Source organism: Rousettus aegyptiacus, unplaced genomic scaffold (genome assembly GCF_014176215.1).
Source record: "Rousettus aegyptiacus isolate mRouAeg1 unplaced genomic scaffold, mRouAeg1.p scaffold_m13_p_14, whole genome shotgun sequence".
Lineage (NCBI taxonomy): Eukaryota > Metazoa > Chordata > Mammalia > Chiroptera > Pteropodidae > Rousettus > Rousettus aegyptiacus.
The window spans coordinates 14,471,562-14,499,224 of NW_023416289.1; the positions used below are offsets into that span (position 1 = coordinate 14,471,562).

The 27,663-nt window shown below is 32.8% G+C and overlaps 1 protein-coding gene across 2 annotated transcripts in view; it reads left to right on the forward strand.

Moving 5' to 3' along the window:
* Positions 1–28: 28 nt before the first annotated feature.
* The window catches only part of TERB1 (telomere repeat binding bouquet formation protein 1), a 33,800-nt gene continuing 6,165 nt past the window's right edge, over positions 29–27,663 (forward strand). Inside the window, exons 1-16 of one of the 2 annotated variants that reach the window (XM_036231496.1) lie at positions 29–3,903; positions 5,859–5,969; positions 6,165–6,293; positions 7,991–8,122; positions 8,972–9,032; positions 9,123–9,238; positions 9,341–9,463; positions 12,726–12,878; positions 14,123–14,254; positions 15,263–15,388; positions 16,494–16,648; positions 20,476–20,825; positions 21,861–21,925; positions 22,232–22,327; positions 26,546–26,695; positions 26,989–27,054. In XM_036231496.1, the coding sequence (XP_036087389.1) occupies positions 3,867–3,903; positions 5,859–5,969; positions 6,165–6,293; positions 7,991–8,122; positions 8,972–9,032; positions 9,123–9,238; positions 9,341–9,463; positions 12,726–12,878; positions 14,123–14,254; positions 15,263–15,388; positions 16,494–16,648; positions 20,476–20,825; positions 21,861–21,925; positions 22,232–22,327; positions 26,546–26,695; positions 26,989–27,054 (2,002 nt within the window). In that variant the 5' untranslated portion in view covers positions 29–3,866. Of the gene's footprint in view, positions 3,904–5,858; positions 5,970–6,164; positions 6,294–7,990; positions 8,123–8,971; positions 9,033–9,122; positions 9,239–9,340; positions 9,464–12,725; positions 12,879–14,122; positions 14,255–15,262; positions 15,389–16,493; positions 16,649–20,475; positions 20,826–21,860; positions 21,926–22,231; positions 22,328–26,545; positions 26,696–26,988; positions 27,055–27,663 lie in introns of those variants that run through there. The other variant, XM_016162905.2, reaches the window with a different exon arrangement.

Below are 27,663 nucleotides of genomic sequence, written 5' to 3' on the forward strand. Positions count from 1 at the left end.
TATTTTCAGCATTGTTTCAGACTTACTTATTGTAGAAATCTTTTGTGTTTCATTAAAAATATCTTAACATATTTTTTTCTTATTGTCTTAGTGAATTTAATCCACATGCAGATTTTAGCTATGTTCATTTTAGGATCATCACTTTGTTAAAACTAATAGAATTGTAAAAGCAAATATTTCAGATGTATTAGTTTTATCGGAAAACAAGGGCAGGATGCAGTGCATAGGAAAGATTGAGAGAGGAATGAATGATGGCCCTGCTTAAGACTCTTGATGGTTTCCCCCACCAAGCCTGCGCACACATGCACACACGGGACTCTCGAGGCCGTGGCCCCAGAGCCCGCCCAACTGACTCCTTGGGGCGGACGCCCCCGTGAACAAAGGGAAGCTCTCAAAAACCGAGATGGTGAGATTAGACGATCTTCTCCTAAAGTTATGACTTTCCATCAGTTCAAAACGCGTTTCTGCTCGCTGGTTCACCCCTGCCCTGGAGGGACTCTGCTTGGGGGCGGGGCGATGCGGCCGGAAGTCCCGCCCCATGGAAGGGAGCCCGGCCCCGTTGGTGGGAAACGGGCTCTGGCGTCGAGGTAGGCTGGCAGCGAGGGGGAAAGGGCGGGAGATCGGCTCGCAGCAGCTTGAGGGTAAAGGCCACTGTCTCCGCTCCCTGCGTGTTCGTTTTGTGCCTTCCCCCAACCCCATCCTGCCCCGGAGCAGGTCCGTTGCCTCCTGTGAAAGGTGGGCTGCGACCCGCAGGCCCAAATTGGCCTCGCAGCAGCTAGGATGCGGAGCGTCCTGCTGTTTCCTTAACCAGCCTACGTGAGGGGACGGGTTGAGCTGGCGAGAAGGGGCTCTTCTGAGGAGGCTTCAGTCCCCAGCTGCAGTCCTCACAGCGGCTGGTGGGACAGAGAGAATTGGCACGTACCATTTAGTCAGGCGTTTAGAACCTGGTAGTTTTCGACTCGCTTGTGTTTCAGAATCCGCGGGCGCCTCCCCAGGTGATTTTGATGTGGGGAAGGAGTGGGAACCACGGATGAGGTCGTTCCCCAGATCGGGGGTGGGCCGCATGTTCTCTGCAGCACCTGACCTGGTGGGCATAGCAACTGGGCTGATTTTCGGGTTCACAGGCTGCAGGTGAGTTGCTGGCGGTGGGGCCTTTAACCAACGCCTGGGTCCCTCGCAGGAGTTGGAGAACCTGGTCTAAGAAGAGCCTGAGGGACCACTCATGCTCTTCTGAAGGAGTTCTTTCAGCTCTTTAGGTGAGCCAGGCCTCGGAGTTCATGAGCAGAAATTCAGGAAACCGGGTGGGCTTAGCCTTCCCTCCTTAGAAAGGTCAGGACCGGTTGCCTTTGCAAACTGGGATGAGGTGAGGAGAATTTACGCAAAAGGGCTGCTTCAGTCTATGACTCTGGGAGTGTTAATACAGTACAGTAAACTGCTTCCTGGTACCCTCAGCTGTCTTCGAGACCTCATTGACTTATTTCTCAACCTACTTAAACTATTGTAACAAAAAAAATTTTATTACATGTACTTGCATATTGGCCCTTTTTCCCTTGCCTCACCTACTTCAGAGGGGATTTTCAGCTATGTATGTCCAAGCTGAGTATCCACTGTCAACAACTTAATGATGGCATTTAGTAGAGGGATTTTCAGCTTTTACACAGAAAGATGTCATTTATCTTTGTGATATTTTGGGTGATATCTCGATTTAAAAAAGCTTTTTCTGTCAACATTTTCTGACCCAGATAAAAGAGTACTGTTCAGCTAGTTTTTATTATTATTATTTTTTTTGCTTAAATTTGAATTTAAGTTAGTATTGTTATTGGTAATATAGATAGAATGAAACCTGTAAGTGAAATAGTTTCTTCCTGTATCTGGAAAAGTCCCACCCCCCTTTTTGTCTGTGAGAATACAATAAATAATTTTTAAATTTTGTTCATTGCAATTTGCATCTATTCACTAAATTACTGAAAACAATCTTACTGGGCAGATGTTTTTGTTTTTGGGACTAGGCTGTATTTTATAATTTTAAATATAATTTTATAATTATCAATCCCTTGAAAGTTGTAACTTGCCCTTTGCTGTGAATGTTTTTAAGCACTTAGCTAGGGAATAGATGATTTGTATTAATGCAGATACTTAGTGCTTGGTTTGGTACTTAGTAAACTTTACTTATTTTACTGTGCAAAGTAACCTTTATTAGAAAAGAGTATAAAAACAAAGGAATAGAAGATAGTATATGTTGTCAGTTTTAATTTCAAGACATTTGGATTTAAAAATTATATCCCTCTTGAAAATAAAATTATATTAAAAGCAGAATAGATTAATTAAAACGAAATAGTCCTTAAATTTCCTCACAATAGTCCTTAAATAACCTTCCACAAGTCATACAGTAGTCCATGAAGTCTTTTTAAATTTAGTTTTCTTTTTCTAAATATTAACTCATTTGCTCAAATGAAATGCATATTTACATATGGTAGACAGTATAATACTAGAGGGCAAGAGTATAAGGCCTGACCTCAGATTTTCTTGCTCCCCATGCCAACTCTGACACTTAGCTGTTCGAACTGGGCAAATTATTTATTCTCTCCTCATCTATCTTCATTCTTATAGCTCCCTTGTAGAGTTGTTGTAATGTCTAAAAAGATATTTATAAGGTTTATAGAATAGCACTTAGCCTACAATAGGACTTGTGGAACATTAGAAAATTTTATTATAAAAATTGTGAAAAATAGAAAACAGTGGAATAAAACACCATAGAACCACTAGCTAAAGACAAGCGTTATTGTGTTGCTGTTTCCATCTAGTTCTATGTTTGCATTTACATAATTAGAATCATGCTGTAGATAAAATTTTGTCTTGCTCTTTTTGATTAACATTGTAATAAGCATTTTTCCTTGCTTTTAAACATTTTGAGTAAACTATCCTGTGGATATCCTATAATGTACCTATCCATTTCTTTTTGAATGGAATATTTAAGTTAAAAATGGCAAAACTAGTATATATTTATATATTACTTTAACAGATTCTCATATTTATTATTTAAAAATTTGGGGGGGATTTTATTTTATTTTGAGAGTGAGAATGAAAAATAGGATAATTTGCTATCTTTCTTTAACCATGTAGTGTTGGAGTACATAAGAATTTTAGAGTTGTGTTAGTCCTGGTTTATTGCTCTAAGAAGTTAATTGGACTCTAGTACATTTCCTAAAGAATCAGTTTAACATTTTAAAGCACATAAGAGGCCATATCAGGGTTGCCAGTTATTTTAAAAATTCTTTTAACAAATGCTATATAAACAAAGATGTAAGCCTAATAGTGGAATACTATGTTGAAAAACCATGGGTTGTTAGAAAAATTTTTAGTATTAAGCTTAGTTTGTGAAGAGCAATGCAGTTTAAAGACAGTGTGTGTGTGTGCGCGCGTGTATGTGTGTTAAGCTTTTGATTCGTGGGGGGTGCCCAGTCTGAAAGGATGGGATAAAAATTTACAGGAAAGAAAATAAGGAAGTAGAACCAGAAGAGGGAAATTCAGTTAACCAACTATTTGTGTGTTTATTGAATAAAATGTGTTGAATGCCTGTGTACTTAATAATGCCAGATGCATTTTTATATGTTTTCAGATTTAATTCTTGCACCAGCTCTATGAAGAAGGAATTTCCTGTTTTACAGATGAGGAAACTGACCCTCAGAGTACTTAAGCACACCCTTTATTATACATCTAATAAGTTGTAGGTTCAATCTCTAATCTGGCTTTAGGAAAACTATTTTTCCCTACTCTGCATTTATAATTCTGGAATTCTCAAACATCGATTTAAAATGAGGAAATACCTTTATCTTATAGATGAAATATAAGGAAAAAAAATACAGATGAGCATGGAAAGTGAGGACACAAAGAAAATACAAGGTGAGAAATTCATGGATCATATCTGGAATTAGTTTTATGATATATTTGGGGACAAACTGCAGATTATTTGACAGGATCCAGGAAATGAATAATTCAGCACTTTGCACAAATATTTATTGTGAACCTACCCTGTGCCTGTCACACTGACTTCAGGAAACTGACATTCTAATGGGAAAAGTCATATTGGTAATTAGAATACCATATGATAGCTGATTTAGTGGAGGTATATACAAGAAGAGTTGGTAACCAGAGAGAACTACCCTAAAATTATACCTGGAAGTACAGATTTCAGAGTTATCCTCAGAGAGATGGCAGTTAAAGTCAATGGGTGTGGAGGAGATTAACCAGAGAGGAAATATTAAAAGAAAAGAATGGGGAATAGTGTTCTTAATCCATACCATTACATAAGGATTTGGCTGAAGAAGAGGGCCCTCAAAAAAAGACAGAAAAATGTTTCAGAAAGGTCACTGGAGAGTCAAACACGTAATGTGATATTTTGGAAATCAGCCTTAGTATTAGTAACCCTTCTGGGTCGGGGGCCCAAACCAAGGTCCTTCTTCCTAGTGCCATTGGCACCAGTAGAATGAGAATAAAGTTGCTGAAACAGAGCAGAAACTTTATTCTTTGATCAAGGAATAGAGAAAGGTGAGTTCATGCTTCAAGGGCACCTTCTCCCCAACTGGGAAGGAGCCCTCTGTATTTATAGGCTGTGGCATGGACTGATTAAATTCCTTTTTAGGGATGTGTAGTTACTCTTTTGTTGAACCCAGCCCTTTGGTGCATGGTTTTTTTCGCACATGATGCCCAATCACCATCTTGGTTTTTAGACTTGGCACCTTGGTTCTCTATTTTGTGGTCAGGGTTCCTTTTCAATTTCTGTGAGCAAGCATAGCTCCTGACATAGTTTAGGTATTGAGAAACATTAGTGTCTTTTAGATGATAGCCCCGATGACATTAGGAAAATGCTTTCTGAAGATCACTTGAAAGCAATGTGTCAAATGTCCACAGTTTGTGTAGAATTGATATTTATTCTTCCTTAAATATTTGAAAGAACTTATAAATGAAGCCATCTGAACCTGCAGTTTTCTTTATAGGAAGATTTTTAACTGTGTTTTTAATTTCTTTCATAGAAATAGGACTACTTAGGTTATCTGTTCTTGGGTGAGTTTTGGTAATTTGTGTCTTTCAAACAATTTGTCTATTTTACCAAAGTCATCAAATCAATAGATATGAAGTTTCACATAACCATTATTATCTTTGGAATATCTGTAGAATCTATGATGATGCCATCTCTCTCATTTTGATATTGGTAACTTGTGTCGTTGCTCCTTTATTCCTGATCAGTTTGTCTAGAGGTTTATCAGTTTTATTAATCTTCTCAAGGAACCAGCTCTATTGTTTTTCTGTTTTCTATCTCATTGATTTCAGCTTTGATCTTTATAATTTTCTTCCTTCTAATTACTTTGGGTTTAATTTATTTTTTCCTAGTTTCCTAAGGTGGAAGCTGAGGTCATTAATTTGAGACTCTTTTTTTTTTAATAATATAGGCATTTGGTGTTAATCAGTTTCTCCCTACATACTGCTTTAGTAGCATCCCACAAATTCTAAGATGTAATATTTTAATTTTCATTCAAATTTCTTAAGCAAGTATAGCCTCTGACATTTCTAAATGGAAGATATTTAAACCAGTGTAGCTTTATGTAAGGAGAATAATATTTGGATTTTATATTCCTGTATTTCATAAAAGGGTCAAATCAAATTATTTCAAGAAGTTCAAGTTCTTTTATTTAAGGACCATATTTCCTTAATATGTCTTTATTAGATTGTAAAATTAATGCATATGTACTATTTAAAAAGCAAATATTACAAAGATATGCATTTAGATAGTGAAATTTAAATGGTTACTTTTTGAAGGAAAATGTTTACTTTAAAATAAAGAAATTTTTGTTCTTTAGAAATGAAGACTGACCTGAACTTATTATTGGAGTGTCTGAAATATCAAATGGACAACCCTTTTTCACAAAAGGAAGCTCTTGTCACTATTCATTCAATTTGCCAACAAAACAGTAAGATATGATAGTGAATTTTTATCTGCGATTCTAGTTCTTTAGTATTCTGATATACGAAGTATGCATAGTTCTTTCTCTTCCACTCAGTTCCTCTACGTGTTATATTTCTATGTTCATGTCATTTATTTTAGCCTTAAAAGAATAATCATAATAAATATCATTTCTATTTTGTTTTGTCTGCACACCCTACAGGTAATGCAGGTGTTTATTTTCGAGAAATTGGTGGTTTGATGTTTGTACAAAATCTTGCAAAGTCAAGTGAACATAGCATGGTAAAAGAAGCAGCCTTATATATATTAGGAACTGTTGCTGAACAAAATGGTAAAATGTAAAAACTTTATTATCCTTCAAATATTGTGTTACACTTTAACAAACTACTAAAAAATAATTTTAGAATTAAATTCCTTTTATATGTGTCTGGATAGTTTTATCCAGATATTTTATTCATTTAAATTAATGTATGCTAAAGATTATATTTAACTTATTAACTAATGAAGGAAACAGTAAAATGTTACAGCTGTTTCCAAGGCAATGGCAAAAAACAATATAGGCATTTCGGAATGCCGAAATAGTTTTATAAATAGGCACATAACTGCTCAGTATCTGCAGGGCAATTATTAATTACATTCTGCTTTCCAAAATGTTTTGCGTTTCTATGGATAAGAATAACTTGCATTAGTATCAGTTTCCTTCAGTTTACAGAGTTGTAAAATAGTGCAAAGGCAGTAAAAGGGCCCTGATAATCTAGAAGAGTATCTTAGATAGAACAGTCAGAAATCACTTCCCTCCATTTCAAAATCTTTCACAATTCTTCTTCTCATTAGTTGGAAACTTTTTTTTCACTCATTTTATCTTTTACCACCATGCATACGTTTTTTATTTTGATAGAAATAAAATTAATCCTTTTAGTTTTCCCGTTTTTACTTCTGTATTTTGAGCTATAGGAAAGTTTTTCTTAGTCCCTGGTTATAAGAGAATCTACGCACATATTCTTTTGGTTCTTGGCATGGTTTTTGTATTTTACTTTTACACTTTTGACTCTTTTTGAATTTCCCTAAGGTATGGTGTGATGAATGGCTCCAGTTTTATCTTTTTTATATGGAAATCCAGCTATTCTAACATTCTTATTAAAAATAGATCTTTTTTTCACATTGAATTGAGATGATTCTGTCTTCACGTAATGAATTTTCATATGTGGTGGATCTATCACAGGTGTTTCTATTCTGTTTATTGTCTATATATCTAGGTATTTGAATCAAAAGATGAAGATAACCTATGACCAGCTTATATGTGGATAAATATGCTCTGGGAATACAAATTCATGTTGGCAAAAACGTTTTTTTGTAGTATACCTGAATGAGGTTGAATCTGAACCATCAGTTTGTTAAACAACTTTATATTATTATATTTTCATTCATTGACTATTTCTTCATCAATTGTTAAGAATCAAGCTGTGTGCTAAACATTGGGGACAAATAAGACATTGTCCTTGCCTTTGAGAGAGAGTCTAATAGCTGGTTCTAGACACTGGATAAAATACTGAATATATCTGTGTTTAAAATTCTGTTTATTGCATGGTTATCACACACACAAAAAAAACCTCCCTAGTATCATTTAAGTATCATTTTTGCTTTTGGAAAGGATATTTTTATATCTAGAAAAAGTCTTAAAAAATAGCACAAGTATCATTTGTTCCTCTGTTTCCTAAAGTGGGTTTCTGAATTTTCTTGTTTTTCTCCTGCTATGTTTTGTTACTTACTCATCCTCTTAATTTTTTTTTCATATTTTAATTTTTTTGCTTAGTTAGGTTTTAATTGGAAATTCTAAGGATTGCAGTTCATTTTTTAGATTCTATATCAAGTATTTCTGGTTAAGATATTGCTTCTTTGGTCTTGCTAATTGAATAAGTATATATCAATTTGTCAGAAATTTTATTATATGATAGCCAATAAATGTCAATGAAATGAGGTCTGATTTGTGCTATGTATAGAAATTAAAATTATCTTTTTATATTTCAGTTTACTGTCAGCAGACTTTATGCACTTCAGAATTATTTGAGGACTTAATTTGGTTCTTACGTAATAATGATTCAAACACAAATTTGAAAAGAATGTCTGTCTATGTTATTTTGGTTCTAGTTTCAAATAATAGTAAGTACATTCTTTTATGTTGTAGAAACTTTTTAAAAATAAATTGGAACAATTGTTATGAATCCTTTTATTCTAGTCCTTATATTAGTGTCTTTTTTCTTATTAACTTCTGAGAACTAGTTTTAAGAAAAGAATTAATAGTATGCATTTAATTGTCCAATATTTATTAATTTTAAGAAATAGTAAAGTGATTGTATTATTTAATTAAGACTTAAAAGGAACAGATTTAAAAGCAAAAAAATAGTCATTTTATGAATTAGTTTGGTTGATTTTCCACTGAATTGACCATTTAGTTACAATGTTTACTATATCAGTTAGCACCTGCCTTAAATTTCATGTAGCTCTTGGCTAAAGTATTTTTGTGTTTTTTTTTGTTTTTTTTTTTCAATTTTTTTGGAATAGTTTTAGATTTATAGAAAATTTGCAAAGACAGTATAGCAAGTTATGTATACCTACTGTTCAGGCTGAGATTATTTTTTAACATTGCTTTATTTAAATTTTCAAATTGTTAGAAATTTTATAAGTATTTAAAATGCTTCTAGATTTTTTATTTTTTCTAATTTTCTATTTTGAGTTTTGTAAAATCTTGGAGCATGTTTTGATATTGTAACAGCACCATGCAAAATAAATGTTATGTAATTTTTAGAGGAAATTTGAGTGTTGTCATTCTTTAAGTAATATATTTTCCGTAATCTCAATTACAGATTTGTATCTGCTGTAGTGCTGTTATACTTTGTAATACTTTAAAATGATTTAAAGTTATGTATTAAAAAATGCTACTTAAATGTTTTCTATTTCTGCAAAATTCTAAACAAAGGTTATATTCATGTATTATATGACTATTTTAAGGGACTGGACAAACGCTTGTGAGAGAAACAGGTTGTATTAAAGTTCTGTCACAGTTATTCAGGTAAGCAGATATAAATTTCTTGTTATTAATTATTTATTAATATCTTAACATATTGGTATTAATTTACTTCCTTTCTTTTTAATCTAATAGGGTTGTTATTTCAAAACATGAGTTGAATTTGTCAGATAAAAATATTTTCCAGAATTATCAGTTGTGGTCTTCAGTGTGTAGTACTCTGTGTGTCTGTGTCAACAATCCCCAAAATGGTAATTATCTCAAATATTTAAATGTAAAAATAAAGATAAAAACAAATGAAAATTGATATTTTTCAAATACATTAAAACGTGATTGACTTTGTCTCCTTTCAGATGAAAATCAAATGCTTTGCTGTTCACTTTTTCCGCATGCTAATGAGTGGCTAATAAATTGCATAAAACCTGAGATAATTCGTCCTCTTTGTTCATTTATTGGACTCACTGTTGCAAATAACAGTAAGTATTCATTATTCTTTAGGTTATACTCAAAGAAACTTATTTCAAAGCATAGTAAAAACCTATTGAATTAATGGATTAATTTTATCCCTGTAAATTGGGTAAGTTTGGGATGCACTTAGACTGTTGCAGATAGGAAAATCTTAAAAGTAGATCTTGTTAGGAAGATATTGGGAATATGATCATCATAGAAGCTTTAAATCTCCCCAGATAACCTTCACAAAACAGCTAGACAGCAAAAGAAAAAACCCACAGAATGTGTTCTCTGACTACATAGATTTAAATTAGAAATGAATAAAAATAATAAAACATCTAGAAAAGTCCCCAAAACTGGAAATTAAACAATTCAGTACTAAAAAAAACGCAAACAAAAAAACACAGATCTTTGAGGCAAAGAATAAATAAAGGAAATTAGAAATGTTTTTAACTGAATGACACAACTGAAAAACCATATTAAAAAATTATGGGATGCTGCAAAAGCAGTGTTTAGAGGGAAATTTATATCATTAAGGCTTGCATAAGGAAAAGTTTTGGATTGTTTCAGTTTCTACCTAAGAAACTAGAAAACAAAGCAAGTTAAACTCAAAGTAAGCATAACGAAGTAAATAATAAAGAGATCAGAGACCAATGAAATAGAAAAATAACAGAATAAAGAAAAATCGATGAAACCAAAAGCTAGTTCTTTGAAGAGATCAATAAAATGGATCCTTTAGCTAGACTAACCATGAAAGAGAAAGCCCAAATTACCAATATCAGGAAAGAGAGGTGATATTCCTATAGATCTTAGATATGCAAAGGATAATAAAGGAATAGTAGAAACAACTTTATGCCATGAAATTGGACAACTTAACCTGAATTGGAAAAATTCTTTGAAAGACACAAAGATCACTCAAGCAAAGTTCACTCAAGAAAAAAATAGATAATCAATATTCCTATATCTTTTTTAAAAATTAAATTTTTAGTTTAAAACCTTAACTCAGGAAATTCCAGGCCTTGATGGCTTCACTAGTAAATTTTAGCAAACATTTAAAGGAAAAGAAATTCTACATGAATTATTCCATGAAATATAAGTGGAAGAAACACTTCCCAACACATTTTATAAGGCCAGCATTATTCCCATATAAAACTGAAAAAGGACATTACATGAAAACTATAGCCAATATCTTTCATGAACAGATGCAAACATTCTTAAAAAATATTAAATCAAACCCAGCAATATATAGAAAGAATAAAACTATATTATGACTAAGTGGCATTTATCCTAGGAATGCAAGATTGGTTTAATATTAGAAAATTGACCAATTCACAGACTAGAAAGGAAAAACTATATAATCTCAAAAAATGAAGGAAAGCTTTCCACATAGTTCAACATACATTTGTGACAAAAGCTTTTGGTAAACTAGGAATAGAAGGGAACTTCCTCAGTGTAATAAAGGGCCTATATAAAATTCTACAGCTAGCATACTTAATAGTGAAAGACTTAATCCTTTCTCCTTATGATTGGAAAAAAGATAAGAATGGCCACACTCACAACTTTAACATTTTATTGGATGTGCAAGGCACTGCAATAGGCAACAAGATGAAACAAAGGCAATGACATTGAAAAGGAAGAAGAAAATACAGTATTTATTCATAGATGATGTGACTGTCCAAAGAATCTACAAAAAAGCTACTACAACTGATAGTGATTTTTTTAAGGTTGCAAGATACAAGGTCATATCTAGAAATCTATTTCTATATATTAGAAACAAACAATTGGCAACTTAAACTACAATAATGTCAAAAAACTAAATAGACCAACTAGAACTTAGTATATATATTCAGATGTTTAAAGCAAATTGTCATGTTTTACATTTAAAGGAACATAACTCTACAGTTCCAACAATTGGAATCTATTTCCATGATGCTTTGATGTTTCCTAGCTCTAAAAGCCAACTCGGATAAATAGTAGTAGTTATAGGACCTCATTACTCAGAAAACTGGTATGAAATATAGATTGGAGAAAATCTGAAATATTCAGAGCACAAGTATAGAGTAGAATATTCTTATAAGTTTGAGTTTTATTTAGGCTATAACTAAAAATCTTTGTGATAACATGGCATTTCATCTAAGCATTTAAAAATACCTTTTTCAAGTTTTTAAAAATGAAAATACTTTGTAAAGAAGCCTGTTTTGGAGTCTCTATGATATTGAAAATGCTCATCCTTAAATAATATTTCCTAATGGTTCCTTTCCTAGATGTAGAAAATTCTCAACACAATTTTTTGTTAGATTAAGGTCTTTGTGTTTTATGGAACAATACAAAAAGTAATTTTTGAGTTTAAATCATCTTGGCTCAATTTGTGGTCCTAGGGTAGACTGGGAAGGTTTGTGGCAGAGTTATAATCACTAGCCCATCTATTCATTTGTAATAAGTTCATTGTTGGCATAGGGCCTGTAGAGACTATTGAATGTGCAGACCCACGGGATACTTTCCCATCAGAATCATTTTCAACAGGGGAACAAAAGACTTTAGACTTTTAAAAATGTATCTGTCATTGACTCTTCTTGGAATAGTTGTTATGGCTCTCAATATGTTATTATTTTATGCTCCAAGAAGTAAAAGAATTATGTAAGGTGGATGAAACAGGTGTTCTTTTGGAACAGTTAAATTACTCTGCTCTTTGTAAATTAAAGCAAGCTGAGGAATAAATTGTGCTGAAATTCAGAAAATAGGCAGCTTGCTAATTGCAGTACCGAGCTAGATGAATGAATCTATTCTTTATAGCTCTATTGAAAGATTCAAGTTTAATAATGTCATCTTGCAGAATTATCAGTTTTTACTAAAGGATATGAAAAGAGATATCTAACAAAGAAATACTGTACTGTACATGTACTGGTACTATGTCAAAGTGAGTTTCTTACATAAGGAAGTAATCTATGTTATGTATATGCCCAGGCAAAGATTGGACTTTTCGAGATTTTTAGCAAGTACAGTTGGCCCTGTATCCATGTTTTCTGCATCTGCAGTTTCAACCAAACAACCAATTTAAAAAATTAAAAAAATTATTTTGTTGCTGAGGTATACTAATTAGTAAGGCCTACAATGGTTGTGTCTATACTGAACATGGTTTTGTTATCTGTGTGGAACAATTCTCTGTGAATACAGAGGGATGACTATATTTGAAAGAGTCAAGTTAATGTTATATTTAGTGAAAATTAATTGAAGCCATATAACTGTCCTGTTTGAGATATTAATAGTTCTGTTACTTTATTCCTTAAGCACATGTTCAGAAATACTTTATATCTGTGGGTGGACTGGACGTATTGTCTCAAGTTCTTGTGCAACTAGAATCTGATTCACACAAGACTCTTTCCAGTGCTAAGCTTGCAGTGGTGGTGACAAAGACCGTGGATGCGTGTATTGCTGATAATCGTGAGTGAAAATGCTTAGTAATTTTTCTACAATTGCATTTTGTTTGACTTCAACATGGTAAGTGTTGAAATGGTGTCTTGAACACTAACATGGATTGGACTTCCAGTTTTTCACAAGTGGGAAGGAATCTTAGAAATGATCTAGTCTAGCTCCTTATTTTCCCATGGAAGTTATAACTTCTCTAAGGGGTCAAATCTAGGTCTTCTTACTTCAAGTGTCATGATAGGTTCTATCATTCCCAAACCTTTGTTTCACTTTAACAATGGCATTAATTTAAAGAGTTTAGATGAGAAATCAAGGGACATTTTGGAGACATAGGAATGGAACACCCTATTTATAGATTTAAAAAAATTATATAAAGGATTAAATTATGCCTCTTTCTGTTGTGTGAGGTCTGACTTACCCAAACATAACTAGTGTGACAGAACCAGATTTGAAGCCATGGATGCTTCTCACATGTACAAAACTGAGGACTGATAATCTATAAATATTTGTAATAATCAACTCCTGACATTCACAAATAACTGAAAAAATAAGTAGATTTTAAAAAATCAGTTATTGAGGTCCTTCTATGTATTGGTCTCTGTGTGAGCTCTGGAGATTCAAAGATGATTAAGATATAGTCCTTTGAGGAATTCACAACCTTTTTGTTGATGTAAATATTGTTAGACTCTGGGTGAATTCTGTTAAAAACCTTATAAGAAATATAACTTAAAATGGTGGACTTCTTGAATTTTGTCACATCCCAGCATAGCTTCAGATATGCTTCACTGCATCATTAACATCAATAGAACCATGACCAGTGAGCAGAGTATTTTGCTGACAGGCAAGAGTTGAACACATAGTAAGGTCTTTACTGTCCAATCTAGATAAGAAAAAGTGTATAAGGAGAGAGTACACATATTTCACTTTTAGGAAGGTAGCATTATTGCTTCATATTGCCAACATCATGCAGGACAATTAAGAAGAAACAATTCTTCAAAAAATTTGCTTAAGTAAAATATCTTTAATATGAGAAGAGGGATTAATGAAAGCTATATAAGCCACCATTCTTATTTCAATGCATTTATTTATATTCATATATATATACACATATGTTAGATGAATATTAGATATTATATAAATATATAGTATTCTCCCAGGATAAAGATCTGAAAAAATAGTATATGTAAGGTACGAGAAATAATATATGTATAGTTATAAGTTTTAAGTTTGTACTTTCTAATTTTATTTTATGCTAATAGCTATGTTTGGGGAAGTACTATCTAAGTACCACATTGTTTCAAAACTTCTGGCATTACTGCTTCATGAAAGTCTGGATTCAGAAGAAAAATTTAGTATCATTCTTACTCTTGGTCATTGCACAGAGGTTTGTGGTAAGTATTGGATTTATTTAGTGTGCTTACTAAAAACAGTGGAGTGGAACTACACTTTTGTTTTTTTCCTCCTAGTAATCTGAAAGCCTTTAAAATATTACCTTTCTCCTAGTCATTCAGGTCCCAAACTGGTCATTTTTCTCCTCATCCTTCTTAATCCATTGTATTTAGTCAGTTCTTAAGACCTGTGGTTCTACTTCTGTTTACCCCTCCTTTTCCCTTTCTGCCCAATTTCAGTGCTACCCTCCCATTTTAGGCACTCAGTCCCTCAAAATGTTTCATCAATGTTATTGCAATAGATTCCTCCTTGTGTTTCTTTTCTTCCAGCTCCTTTTTTCAATCCACTCTTTACACTGCTGCACAGATATCCTGTTCTCCTTCGCTACAAACCTTCAAAAGTTCTTTATTTCTCTACCTATCATTCTCACCTTTTTTTCTCTGTTCCATTTTCCTCCCTCTTTCTGCTCTCTCACCACTTTCCCTCTGTCCACTCTCTTTCTGCTTTCTAACTGTCTTCACTTTCTTCTCTCCTTTTCTCTTCTTCCAATCTTCTCTCACCCTCCGACTTTCCACTCTCCTTCATTTGCTCTCTCTCTCTTTCGCTTCTCTCCTCTCTTCTTTCTGTCATTTTCTATTTCTTCCGTTAGTTTGTTTCTCTGTTCTTTCTCTTCTGTATAATTTAGCATTTAGTATACCTTTTTAAATTTAAAATTTATTTTTTATTAAGGTTTGATGAATGACATTTTTTAAAACCAAATAGAGCACTTGTCTATGCTTATGAGGTATGGCATTACTCTGTGTCTGTATTTCAGGAATCATCACTGATGAGACTAGGTATTTTCTGAGTCCATTAGTTCCTAAATTGAAAATTCTTTTGAAACTATTTATATTTTTCTTTAATTTTAAATTGGAACTGTGTTCAAAATTATCACATGGAAGAATTAAGACTTGCAAATAGTTTATGATAAGATAACTATCTTCTACTTTAATTTTTGATATATTTTCCAGAGGAAAATCAGGTTGACCTTTTTAAAAACAATGGGCTTCCACTCATGATACAAGCCTTAACTGAATCTCAGAATGAGGAACTAAACAAAGCTGCCACTTTTGTGCTTTGCAACTGCAAAAAAATTAGTAAGTTTTCTGTTACTTTAAAAAAAAAAAACAACAGCTAAAGTTTAAAAAAGTTTATCTGCTTTGATGAGCCGGGCTCCTTTAACTCTCAGGCTCTTCTTACATCTGAAAAGCAGAGTATGTAATTTGGACATGACAACTAGAGTATTTTAGCATATAAAAAAACTACATGGAAGAGAGCAACAGTATAGGTAGTTCATTTATTTTATGCAACATGGGGAAATTCAGTTGTAGGACTTAAATTTGAGGGCTATGGGATACATGATTAAATCATAATATGCATTCATTTATTTAAAAAATGTTTGCCTGTAATTTGCTATGCACTATGCTAGGTATTAGGGATATATTGACAAGAATCTGTGCACTCATACTTTAATTGGAGAAATAGATAATAATTGAATAGTCTTAAAAAATGAATGTATTATAATAAGTTAATATAAAGGTTTAGAATGGATGGAGTACGGATCTTAGAGCACCTGTAACAAAGGATTATGACCTAGACTTGGAGTAGAACAGGCTTTGGGAGGAAATGATTCTTGAGGTGAGACCTGAATGTGTAGAGTTAATTAGGTGAAAAGAAGGGAATTTATTATGGGCCAGTATCTCAGGCATAAGCTACAGTGAGGTATAAAGGCCCTGTGATAGGGGGTCCCTGCTGCATCGAAGCAATTGATAGCCAGTCTGGCTGGAGCACAAATTAGTGGGCCATGAAAAGGATTTTGGTCTTTGTAAAAGAAAAAATTGTTGCTGCGACATGGGAAAGAGAATTTAAAAGATTATGGGAAGGCACTACTTTATGGAAACTTTTTAAAAAAACAAACTATTTTAAAACCAATATCCATACACCTGAGGGTGTTTATATGCCTGACATAATATATTCATGCAATTCTTTTTCCTATAACTCTGAAGAATAAAGTCTGTTTTATAACTTTTGGATCCTGAGCCTCTGCTAAACTCTTGCTTTCCACTTACTTTCAGTACTGCTTGGGTAGTTGAGATAGTCTAGGTGGGCAAAATTTAGAGAAGAGGGTATGGGATATGAGGTTGTCCTTATTTAAAGTATCATTTCTAGTAATAAACTCACTGCTTTTTCCATATTACAAAGCTGAGAAATTAAGTCTAAGAGAATATTCTTTTAGTGAAAATGAAGCAGAACAATTAAAGGACATAAATATGAAAGAGAAGAATATTGAAGAGTACTGGAAGAAAGCAAAGGAAATTCTTCACAGAATAGAACAGCTTGAAGCAGAAGAAAATAAGGTTGGTTTCTTTGTTTCAAAGAATACAGAACTTTTTTCAAATATTTTTTAACAATAGAGGTTAGAGGGTAAAAGATTTTTCTTGCCAAGTTATTTTTTTTATTTTAATGGTTTTAAATTTAAAATTTTATAGTAATACTTGAGGAATCATCTTTGAACATAGATTTTTTTTAAAAGTAGAAATGAAAACTAAAAATATAAGAGACATGGAAGATGGAGCCAAGAGATTTAACATTTATATAATAAGGGTTCAAGAAAAAGAAAGGATGGATATGTAGTAATCTCTCTATTATATATGTATGTGTATATGTATAGTGTGTGTATATTATACATGCATTTCCATATTTTACTATGTAAGTATGCTTTGTGTATTCATATGTGTATGCATTTTTAAAAAGAAAAACATAGTGTCCAACTTAGTATAATATAGTAATTTTATTCTTTTAAATGGCTTAGTAGTCAATATCATAGGTTATCATAATTGATTTAACTAGTTGTTATTGATAGATGTTTATATTATAATCAATTTATCACCTGTGTAAACAACTCCAGACATCTCCTAACGGCTTTATTGAGATACAAATCACATTCTATACAATTGATCCATTTAAAGTACATATTTCATTGGTTTTTAGTATACTCACAGCCTTATGCCATCAATTTTAGAATATTTTCATCACCCCAAAAAAGGAGCGCCATACCCTTTAGCAGTCACCTTCTATATTTCTCCATTGCATCCTCCCCTCTTCCCCACACCAGGCTGGGCAACCACTAATCTATTTTCTATCTCTATATATTTGCCTATTCTGGACTTTTTATATAAATCGAATCATATAATATGTAGTCTTTTGTGACTGGTTTCTTCCATTTAGCATAATGTTTTCAAGGTTTATCCATGTTGTAGTGTATATAAATACTTCAATCCTTTTTTTAAAAAATAGCTTTATTGAAATGTAATTCATATACCATAGAATTCATTTATGTATGTTTAGTGTATTCACAGATACGTTCAACAATCACTAGTCAATTTTAGAATATTTTCATCACCTCAAAAAGTAAATTTTGTACCCTTTCGCTATTTCCCTGCATCCCTTACCTCCCAGCCATAGCAACCACTAATCTATTTTCTATGTATATAGATTTGCCTATTTTGAACATTTCATGTGACTAGAATCGTGTAATACATGGTCTTTTGTGACTGGCTTCTTTCACTAACATAGTGTTTTCAGGGCTCATCCATAATTTAGTATGTATCAGTATGTATTTAGTATGTACTTAGTATGTACCAGTTTTGATGAACATATTCTTTTACTTGTAACATATGGCTTTATAGTTAGCATAGATTTCTTTTAGACAGTATATAGTTTGGTCTTTTTATCCTGTGTGACAATTTCTGCCTTTTCATTGACGCGATCTCTCCATTTACATTGCACGTAATTGTTGGTATGTTTAAGTCTACATATTGCTGTTTGTTTCTGCTCCTTTTCTGTTCCCATTTGTTCTGTTCCTTTTTTTTTCTACTCTCCTCCCTTCTTTTGTATTATTTTAAAATATTTTATTTCTCATCTTAATGATTTCTTAATGATTTCTCATCATTATTATTTCTCCATTTATTGGCTAAACATACTTGATTTTTTTTAGTGATTGCTTTAGGGTTTATAATATACATCTTTAACTTATCATGGTCTATATTTAAATAATGTTATCCCACTCATATACTGTAAGACTTTTATAGTAGTGTGCTTACATTTCCCTTTGTTCTTTGTGCTATTGTTGCCATATATTTTACTGCTACATTTTTTATTAATTACCCAGTAATGTTATTATTTTGCTTTAAATAATTTTTTTTCTGAAATATCTTTATTGAGATATTTTTTACATACGATAGTCACACATTTTAAGTATACAGTTCAAGTTACGACAATTTTATACAGTGGTATAACTATTATGACAATAAGGATATAGAACATTTCACTCATCTTAAAATGTTTCCTTGTGTCCCTTTGCAGACAGTCCCATTCCCTATCGTCAGGCCCAGGCAATCACTGGTCTGCTTTCTGTCTAGTTTTCCTTTTCTGTAATTTCACGTAAGTGGAATCATATACATAACCTTTTGTGTTTGACTTATTTCACTTATAATGTTTTTGATTTTCACCAATGTTGTTAATATTTTGTTCATTCCATAAAATGAACATACTACCTCTTGTCTATTCACCAGTTGTTGGACATTTGGATTGCTCCCAGATCTTGGCAACTATGAGTAATGTGCTATAAACATTGGTGTACACTTCTTTGTGTGCAGTATACATTTTAATTTCTCTTAGGTAAATACCTAGGAGTGGAATCACTGGGCAATTATACTTTACACCTTCTGGTGTCAAGTCAACTGGCTGCCTAAGTATGTGTATGTGGGGGCTTGGAATTTAGTAATCCAATTACTTCTTAAACAGACTTTCATCTAATCTTCCTGTTTTTAACTGCATCTTCTAGAGGTTCTTGGCCTCCAATTTATGGGCCTTTTGAGAGTTTGGTTAGCATATCTTAGGTAGTTTTGTGGCTTTTCCCATTATTAGTTCATGTCAGGTTTATAAAGTCTGCTAAGTAAGTTTTCACCTACCTGCTTTCCAATTTCCAAAATTTTGTTGTCTTTATTTCTTCTTCCATTTTTCCTATCCTTGTGGGTTTATGCCTTTTTAAAAACTGTTATTCTAATTGGTTCTTTTTTTTTTTTTTTGGAAGGACTAAAAATAAATATGGGTGATAAATGCATTATCCTTACCTGGAAGCTCTCTTTATCTTTTTTTTATTAAACAGTTTCCGAATATTCCATTGATGGATGGGCCAGCTCCCTTTCTGATGAGCATTCAGGTCATTTTCAGCTTCTAGATATTACAAACAATGCTGCAGTTAATAACATTAATATTTCATATATATAAAAGTATCTATAGATACGCACAGTTTTTATTATGAAAGATACTGTCAAATTGTTTCTCCATAGAGGTTGTACCAATTTACACTCCCACCCGTAATGTATAAGAGTTTCTCTATCACCTTTTGGTCTTTGCCAATGTCATAAATGAAGAAAGATATTTCAGTGTAACTTTAATGTTCATTTCTCTTATTACAAGTGGGATGGAGCACTGTTTAATACGTTTAAGAGGTATTTATATTTCCTGAAAACTGTAATCTTTTTGCCCATTTTTCTACACTGTTGTTATCTTTTTCACAATTTATTGTAGTAGCTTTTGGTAAGCATTAGTAGAAAAATTATACCGTAGCCAAAGATATGACATATATATTCTTTCTAAGTGTTTTATCGTTTAGTTTTACTTCTGGTCATTTTCTTCTCTGAGTTTTTTTCCCTCTTATATTCTTGGTCTCCAGCAGAACTTTAAAAAAACTTTTATGTGGTAAAATATATTAGTTTTTTTCTTCTCTTTTTTTTATTAATTTTTTTCTTTTGTGATTAATCGACTTTGTGTAACAGTTGGAAAGGTTTGTTCCCTTTAATAGTAAAATGTCATGTTTTCTTTTGGAACATATGTAATTTCATTTTTATATTTCAATATTTAGTTCATTTTGACTTTATTTTTGTGTAAATTGTCAAATATGGATCCAATTTATTTTTTTACTCAACTGGCTGCCCAGTTGTCTCTAAATCATTTATTGAATAAACTTCCTTTTCTTTCTCATGTAAACTGCTCCTTTTATTATCTATATTCTATTGACAATCATAAACTTTTTCTACATTATTTAAAGGGATTGTAAATTGAATTTTAAAACAAATAGATTACCTGAAATTATTTACTTGTTATTTTTACATTATAGGAAAAAATACAAAGAGAAAAATATAAGAATAATGTTTCACCTATGAACATAAATATTCAAAATACAATGAAATACTTCCATGCAGATAGTATTAGTGGTGGTCCCAAAGCAGAAGATAAGGATGAAAGCCAATCTAAAAAGCTTCAGAGTTGTAAATCCTACGGATTAATGTCTAAAGCATGTACAAACAATGACCAAATGAAGACCCTGTTAAAGAGTGCAAATCCAGTTAATGCTTGTTATAGGGAGAGTGGGCAAAATGAGACTTTATATAAAGCCAATTCAAGCCGCAATCAAAACTTACATGAAGAAACAACTTTTGAAAAAAAAGAACTTGTTTCTCAATCAAGGTATTGTTTAACAATTGTTTATTTTTTAAAATTTATTTAGTAATTATTTTTTATGCAGTTCTGTGTGCCACACCATTAAGCACTGGGATACAGAAATGATAATATATGGTCCTGGGAGGAGCCTAAAGTAAGAAATGTTGGAAAAGGAGTTTGGACAGAGAAGTATGGGCCAGTTGTTTATCTAGGGCCTTGCATGTTATACTCAAGACTGTTGGTTTTAACTCATAGGGTGTAGGGAGCCATTGAAGATTTTAAATTGAGTGACATGATCAGATTTTAATTTTAAAAAATACTCAGAAAACTGAAACTGAAACCCTATACCTGAAGTAATGTATGCATTGATAATCCATCAACAATCTATCAAAAACCAGTTTGTAAGTTTAATGAAAGAGAGTAGGGCGTGATGAAAATCTGGTTTAGGCTTGCCTTTTCATTTGTTTCCTGCATATTGTCTCCAGTACACGTCTTTTCTCCCTTGCAGATAGATACCCTGTGGGGCTGGATCTGGGGTTGTAGCTTTTCTTAAATCTTTGTGTCCTGACGGTTACTGTATTAGGAGGGAAACTTAAGGGGATGCTACTATGTTCTGGGAAGATTGCAGGGCAAACTGCATATTAGAAAGATGGATGACATCATTACCACCCCTTTTTTCCTTTTGAAAATCATTCTTGATATTGATTTCTCAGGAATATAGAATTAGGAAGTAGTGAGATGTACTCTTGGGCAAACTCATTTTGTTCTTTCCCTTTTTTGCCCCCATTTCTTCCTATATTTCTTTTTATAACCTTTTCTTCCTTGTTTCTATTGACATCAGTATTATTGCCCTCTGTCGTCTTGTTTAACTCCCCTTTTAGAAACAAGGTTATAACCATTGAAGACCCTCCTTTGGCAGAATTTGGTAGATTTTGGTAGATACTGATTCCGGCTCTTTCTGCCAGCCAAAAACCCAGAATCATACCATTGCTTATAGAAACTTTTGTACGTGCATCAGACAGTATGTTTACCTTTAGTAATCTGGTTTCTATTTTCTTTCAGTGGCCATGTTTTTAAACATCCAGATCCCATTGTCAAAAATAGAAGGCAGCAGTTGCCAGTAACAGGTATGATTAAAAATGTTTCTTCTTTGACCAGAAAACAGATATTTAGGTGACTAACGTAGCTAAAAACGTACATTGGGATATCTGCTCTCTTAACATATAAGCCATGTCTTTGACTCTCTTTCTGCTGTAAATGCTCCAGTCACCTAAATAGTTAATCATATTTGTTGGTATGCAGAACTTGTTTATCCATTAGGATGACTGGATGTGTAGTGCTAGGGTAAAGTTTATGAAAATCTTGATAATCTTGTAAATGTCAGGTCCTTTTCATTATTCAAAAAAATCTTGCATTTTGTAATTTTTTTCCAGATCCATTTACATTATGTTCAGATATAATAAATAAAGAAGTCATCAATTTTCTATCAACTGACAATTGTTCCAAAACATTCAAGTATAGGTGCTCAGGTAAATATTTTTTAATAACAGTTGTTTTGTAAATAAAGCCTTATATGAGATTCATTAACTAGAATTTGTAATGGTTCTCCCTGTGTGATTTAAACTTAATTTCCTTTAGAGAAATAACAATCTGGAGTATCATAACATATTCAAAATAATGCCTTCTATCTGCATCATCCTGTGCTGCCAGTATTTGTTTATGTGAATTAATGTAACTAATACTTTTTTATTTTTTGTCACAAGTAATACCATCTATAAGTTTAACTTTACTAGTTTTGGACCTAACAATGGTTGGCAGTTTTTCTGACCTAGAGATACTATAAAAGAATCACCAAGGTAAACATTTTTTATATTTTCAGAGAGCCAATAAACAGATGTGTATTTTGGATTATACTGTACACATTATAGGCATTAAGTAATAAATTTAAACTAATTTATGTGTTTATAGTAAATATATAAATGTTTCTAGTGTTCCATGCCCCATTATTTTTTCTGCAGGGCTCTCGTAAATGTTCCACAGTGTGTATTCCATCCCTTCTCCTTCATACCCCAATATTTTCTCTTTTTTCTTACTCTCGCACGCTGCTCAGTGAAGACTGAGGCTATTCCACATTAGGCTCAGAATATCACTATTCTTCATTCTTGAATATGGAGTTTAATTCTATTACTCTAAAACTGATATCTAGCTATAATCTGAATTCCTGCTCTTTTTTTCCCTTACCATTTTAATATTGTAATCTTTTCTCTTCATTGTCTTTCTATGCATTAACTCCTTTTGTACCACCTTAAAGTGTTAATTTCTCCTCACTTTAAAGGAAATCCAAGTATTTTGTGTGATTTGCTGTTGTTTCAAGTAGTCATCTGCTCTCCTTCCACCATTGGTTACCAGATTCTTGCTCTTGCTTCCTTCTTTTTCAGTGTATTCATTCCCTTTTTAACTCCCTGCAGTCTAGCTTCTTTTATTGTGCTTCTACTAAACATTAATGTTAAAGATTACCTGAAGCCTCATTTTTTCCCCCAAAACAAATGACTTTTAAAAAAATTTTTGTCCTTCAGTATCTCTGCATTGTTGACTACCATTCTTTGAAATTCTGTCCTGTCAATAGTTTAAAGCCACAGTTCCCAAAATGTCCACCCAGGCTCCCTGAGGCTCTGCAGTGAATTCACAAGGGCACTACACAAAATTTTAAATTTTATAAATGAAACAAAATAGTCAATATCTTTTGCGCATTGCATGAACTACTAGCTCAAAGTAGTTCACAGTTTGAATATTAGATTGCACTACTTTCCTATTGATGACATCATGTCTTTGTGGAGCTAGATTTTCAGTGGTGGTTGTGATAAAAATCAGGTACCACATGAAAATCAATGTGGCAGTGTCCAGTCTGGCTGGAAATGAAGATGACAATGTACAGTCTGACTCTAGGATTTGAGAAGTTGTGCTAAACCCAATAGGTGCACACATTACATTAAGGAATAATTATAGTTAATAAGAATGAAATACAAATATTTTTTGTTTGAATTATTTTTTTCAAATGGCTATTAAGTTGTTAGAAAATAAGTGCTTATTACATTGTTTTGTATTTAACAATGGTTGGTGGTTTTTTTTGACCTAGGGATACTATAAAAGAATCACCGAGATCTTAAGGGTGCCATGAAGTGAGAAATTTTGGGAACCTCTGGTCAAAAGTACTCCAGTTGGCAGAGTAGATACCCTATAACTCTTAACTCTCATCTCTTAGTTTGTGATGATTTTTTCATAGTTCCTTTCTTCCCTCAGTGATGATTTATTTATTTCATAGACACATAGGAAGTACTTATTCTATGGCAGGCATTGGAATTAAAGATGAATAGAACTCATTCCTCTCCTCAAGAAGTGTACAGTTTAAAAAGCACTCTATTTAAAAAATAAAACTAAAATAAAAATTATAACCACTATATTTTATCACCTTTATTGCTTTATCTTTCTCTCCTTCCCAAATTTCTATAGTATCCCCCACCTAGTCATAGTCTACAGCACTTACTAGACTCTATTGCAACATTTATTTCTGTGCATCTATCATGTTATGATTTTTAAATCTGTATCTCTACTCTTGGCTTCTACCTTGAATTATAACCTCATTATTGCATTTCCAGTTGTATCTAGGACATACAGCAATATCTTATTTTTGTTTCAAGCTTAATGTATTTAAAACACAGCCTCTCTCTCCATCTTAAGTTGGCCGTACTTCAGCCACTCCATTTCTATTAGTGTTGCCACTATTCTTCCAGCCTCCCAGATTTCAAACTTTGAATCATCTATATTTTTCTCCTTACATCCCCTATTTCTACTCTTTCAAATTTTTTCTTCTCCTGAGACCCTTTTTTTTTTATGTGTAAATTACTCCAGAACCTTTCTTAGCAGTTTTTAGTCTCAAGTCTCACCAACCCCTAACTGTAATGTACGTATTACTGTTAACTTGTCTTCCTAATAAGTGCTTTTTATCATGCCACCAGTGCTTCTTTGTAACTCACTGAATCAAACTCTCTGCCTAGTTTTCAAAATTTTGTGGAATTTTGTCCTGCTTCTACTTGTTAAATTTTGCTGCACATTTTTCTCTTTTAAATCTGTCAGAAATGTGCCATGCTTATTCCAAACTTTGTCATTCAATCAACTAACTACCAAATTAGTTGAGAATTATCCTAAACTTCTTCTCTACCCAAACAGCTCATTATTCACCAGTTTTACCTCAGAAATCTCTGCATTCTCCTGGGAAGTGCTCTGTTTCAGAATCCCCTCATTTTCTTTCTGGACTATTAAAGTAACCACTCAACTAATTCTTACCTTCAGCTGAGCTTTCTATATAGATAAGTGAAATCACATCATTTCTCTGCTTAAAAAATATCCTTTAGTTCCTTCCCACTAATTTTAAGATAGTTAAAATTTCTCAGTATGGGATTCAAGACCTTTCTTAATCTTGCCTCTTCAACCACTACCAGTTGTAACTTTTCTCCCACACTTCTTTCATCTTATACGAGAGCCACACCAAAGTACCTATGATTTACTGAACACACTATGCTGTTTGACTCTTCTCTGTTTTGTACATGTTCATTGTACTAGAAATGTCCTCATCCCAACCAATTTTCTGCCTGGATAAATTCTCCCAATCCTTTAGGAATGGGTCACCAATACCATTAGGGGACAAGCAGATGGAGAGCTTTATAATCGATGGATGTGGCTAACATTACCTGAACCTTTTAATCAATCTTAACATTAAAAAAAGAGATAGTCAGAATTTATGTGCCTCAATATGATGCAGTAAAGAAGTATACAATATTTGTGAGGAATTCTAAAAACTATTGAATTTGAATTTGATCAATTGTCTAGATCTAATTACTAGTTTATTGGGCACACAGGAAAATTTTAAAGGATGCATCTATGATGTAATAAGCAAAACCCAGCTTTTGGGAAACTGTAGTACAAATGACCCAGTGTCTACATGTAAATTACAAGGAACAAGAGAGGAGACTTGATATATTGAAAGAAACTCAAGAGACATATCAACTGAATGTAATGGTGGACATTGGATCACAATTCAGTATAAAAAGAAAGTCTTAAAGTGATGGGGAAATTTGAACACTAAATATTAAGCATACTTTTCTGAGGTGTGGTAATGCTTTTGTGGGTTTAAGAAGAAAAGAGTCCTTATCTGTTAGGGATGCACATGAAGATTTTACAGATGAAATAGTACTTTAATGCAAATTCCAGGCCTCGTAATTTAGTGTGTACATGGCAGGCAGAGCAGTGTAAATGGGGTGTAGATAAAATATGACTGCCAATGAGTTAATAATTATTGAAACTGGATGATGAATACATGGAAGTTTACTGTACTTTTTTCTTTCCTCTTGTGTGTTTGAAATTTTCCATAATAAGACATTAAAAACTACAACTGGGCATAAGGGTCGCTCCTTTTGGGTCTCCTACAAGTGACTCCTGCTCAAAACTGACCAAAGTAGATGCTCCTTTTCTATATCACCATAACTCTGTTCACACCTCTATCATGACACTTATTTCACTGTATGGCATTTGTTGTCTGTATTCTCTCAGATGACTTTGAGCTTCTTGACGTATTTATAATTAAGTTCCTTATTTCACTTCAATTACCATCATAAAGATATTTGCTTTCATAGATTTATTATTAGATATTTTGTAATATTTATACATCACTTTAATTTGTTTTCTTTTAGGTTGCATAGCAGTGGGAAAATCCCTGAATAGCCGAAATTTTAGCAAGCTCTTGCACTCTTGCCCATACCAATGTGATCGTCACAAAGTCATTGTGGAAGCTGAAGACAGATATAAAAGTGAACTAAGGAAATCACTTATCTGTAACAAAAGTAATTAATTCAGCAGTATTAAAACTAATTATGACTATACCTTGTGATGTAGAACATATACTTATATTAAAAGCTAGAGTAAAATAATATTGAAAAGAAACTCTGTCTCTGAGAGACCAGTAATTTAAAATGTATCCAGGAAGTAGATTTAGTCTCTGGTGGTTTAAAAATTCTTCCTAATCCACCTAAGGATTCTCATTAGAACGGGGGAAAAAGGAAATACTATACTAATGGAATTGATGTGCTATTAGATTGATACTCTAACTATGCTAAAAATTTTTCATATTTTTCAGAAATTCTGCTGACCCCACGTAGAAGACAACATCTCAGTAATGAACCTACTACCTCTGGAGGAATAAGTGAATATATTTATTAAATAAGCCAAAATTTCGTATATTTCTGAGAAAGAAGAGAACAGCTCAATGATTGTTCTCAGTCTCATCATGACTCTTAAATGATAACTTTTGACTGATGAGAGTCAAACTTTCTAGGAAAAGAGGCTTTCCTCTTTCCTTCCTCATGTTGCTTGCTCACCCATGCTTTCCAGCTGGGGAAGAAACAGGAGGAAACTAACATTTATTAAGCACCTACTATGTGTTAGATGTTTTATAGCTATTATTTGCTATAATTCTTATAATAACATTGTATGGTAGGTATTATTTTATTCCCAATTTAAGGCACGCTGAGTTGGTAAATGGCAGAGCTTAGATTAAAAGCACAAGTGCTTTAGAGAGATTTTGCAGAAAGTTTTGATTTATAACTATAGTATTTCAGACAACCAAAATCGAAGAAACAAATTGTATAAACCTTAAAGCCCTGCTTAAAAATCAAAGTACTTCTTAAAACAATGAGTTAATTTACAGGAATTTTTATTTAACTTCAGTGTTAACATTTTAAATTCATCACTATTCCATATTTATTGGAGAGTTAAAGAACATTACCATTTTCTTCTGTTTATATGGAATTAG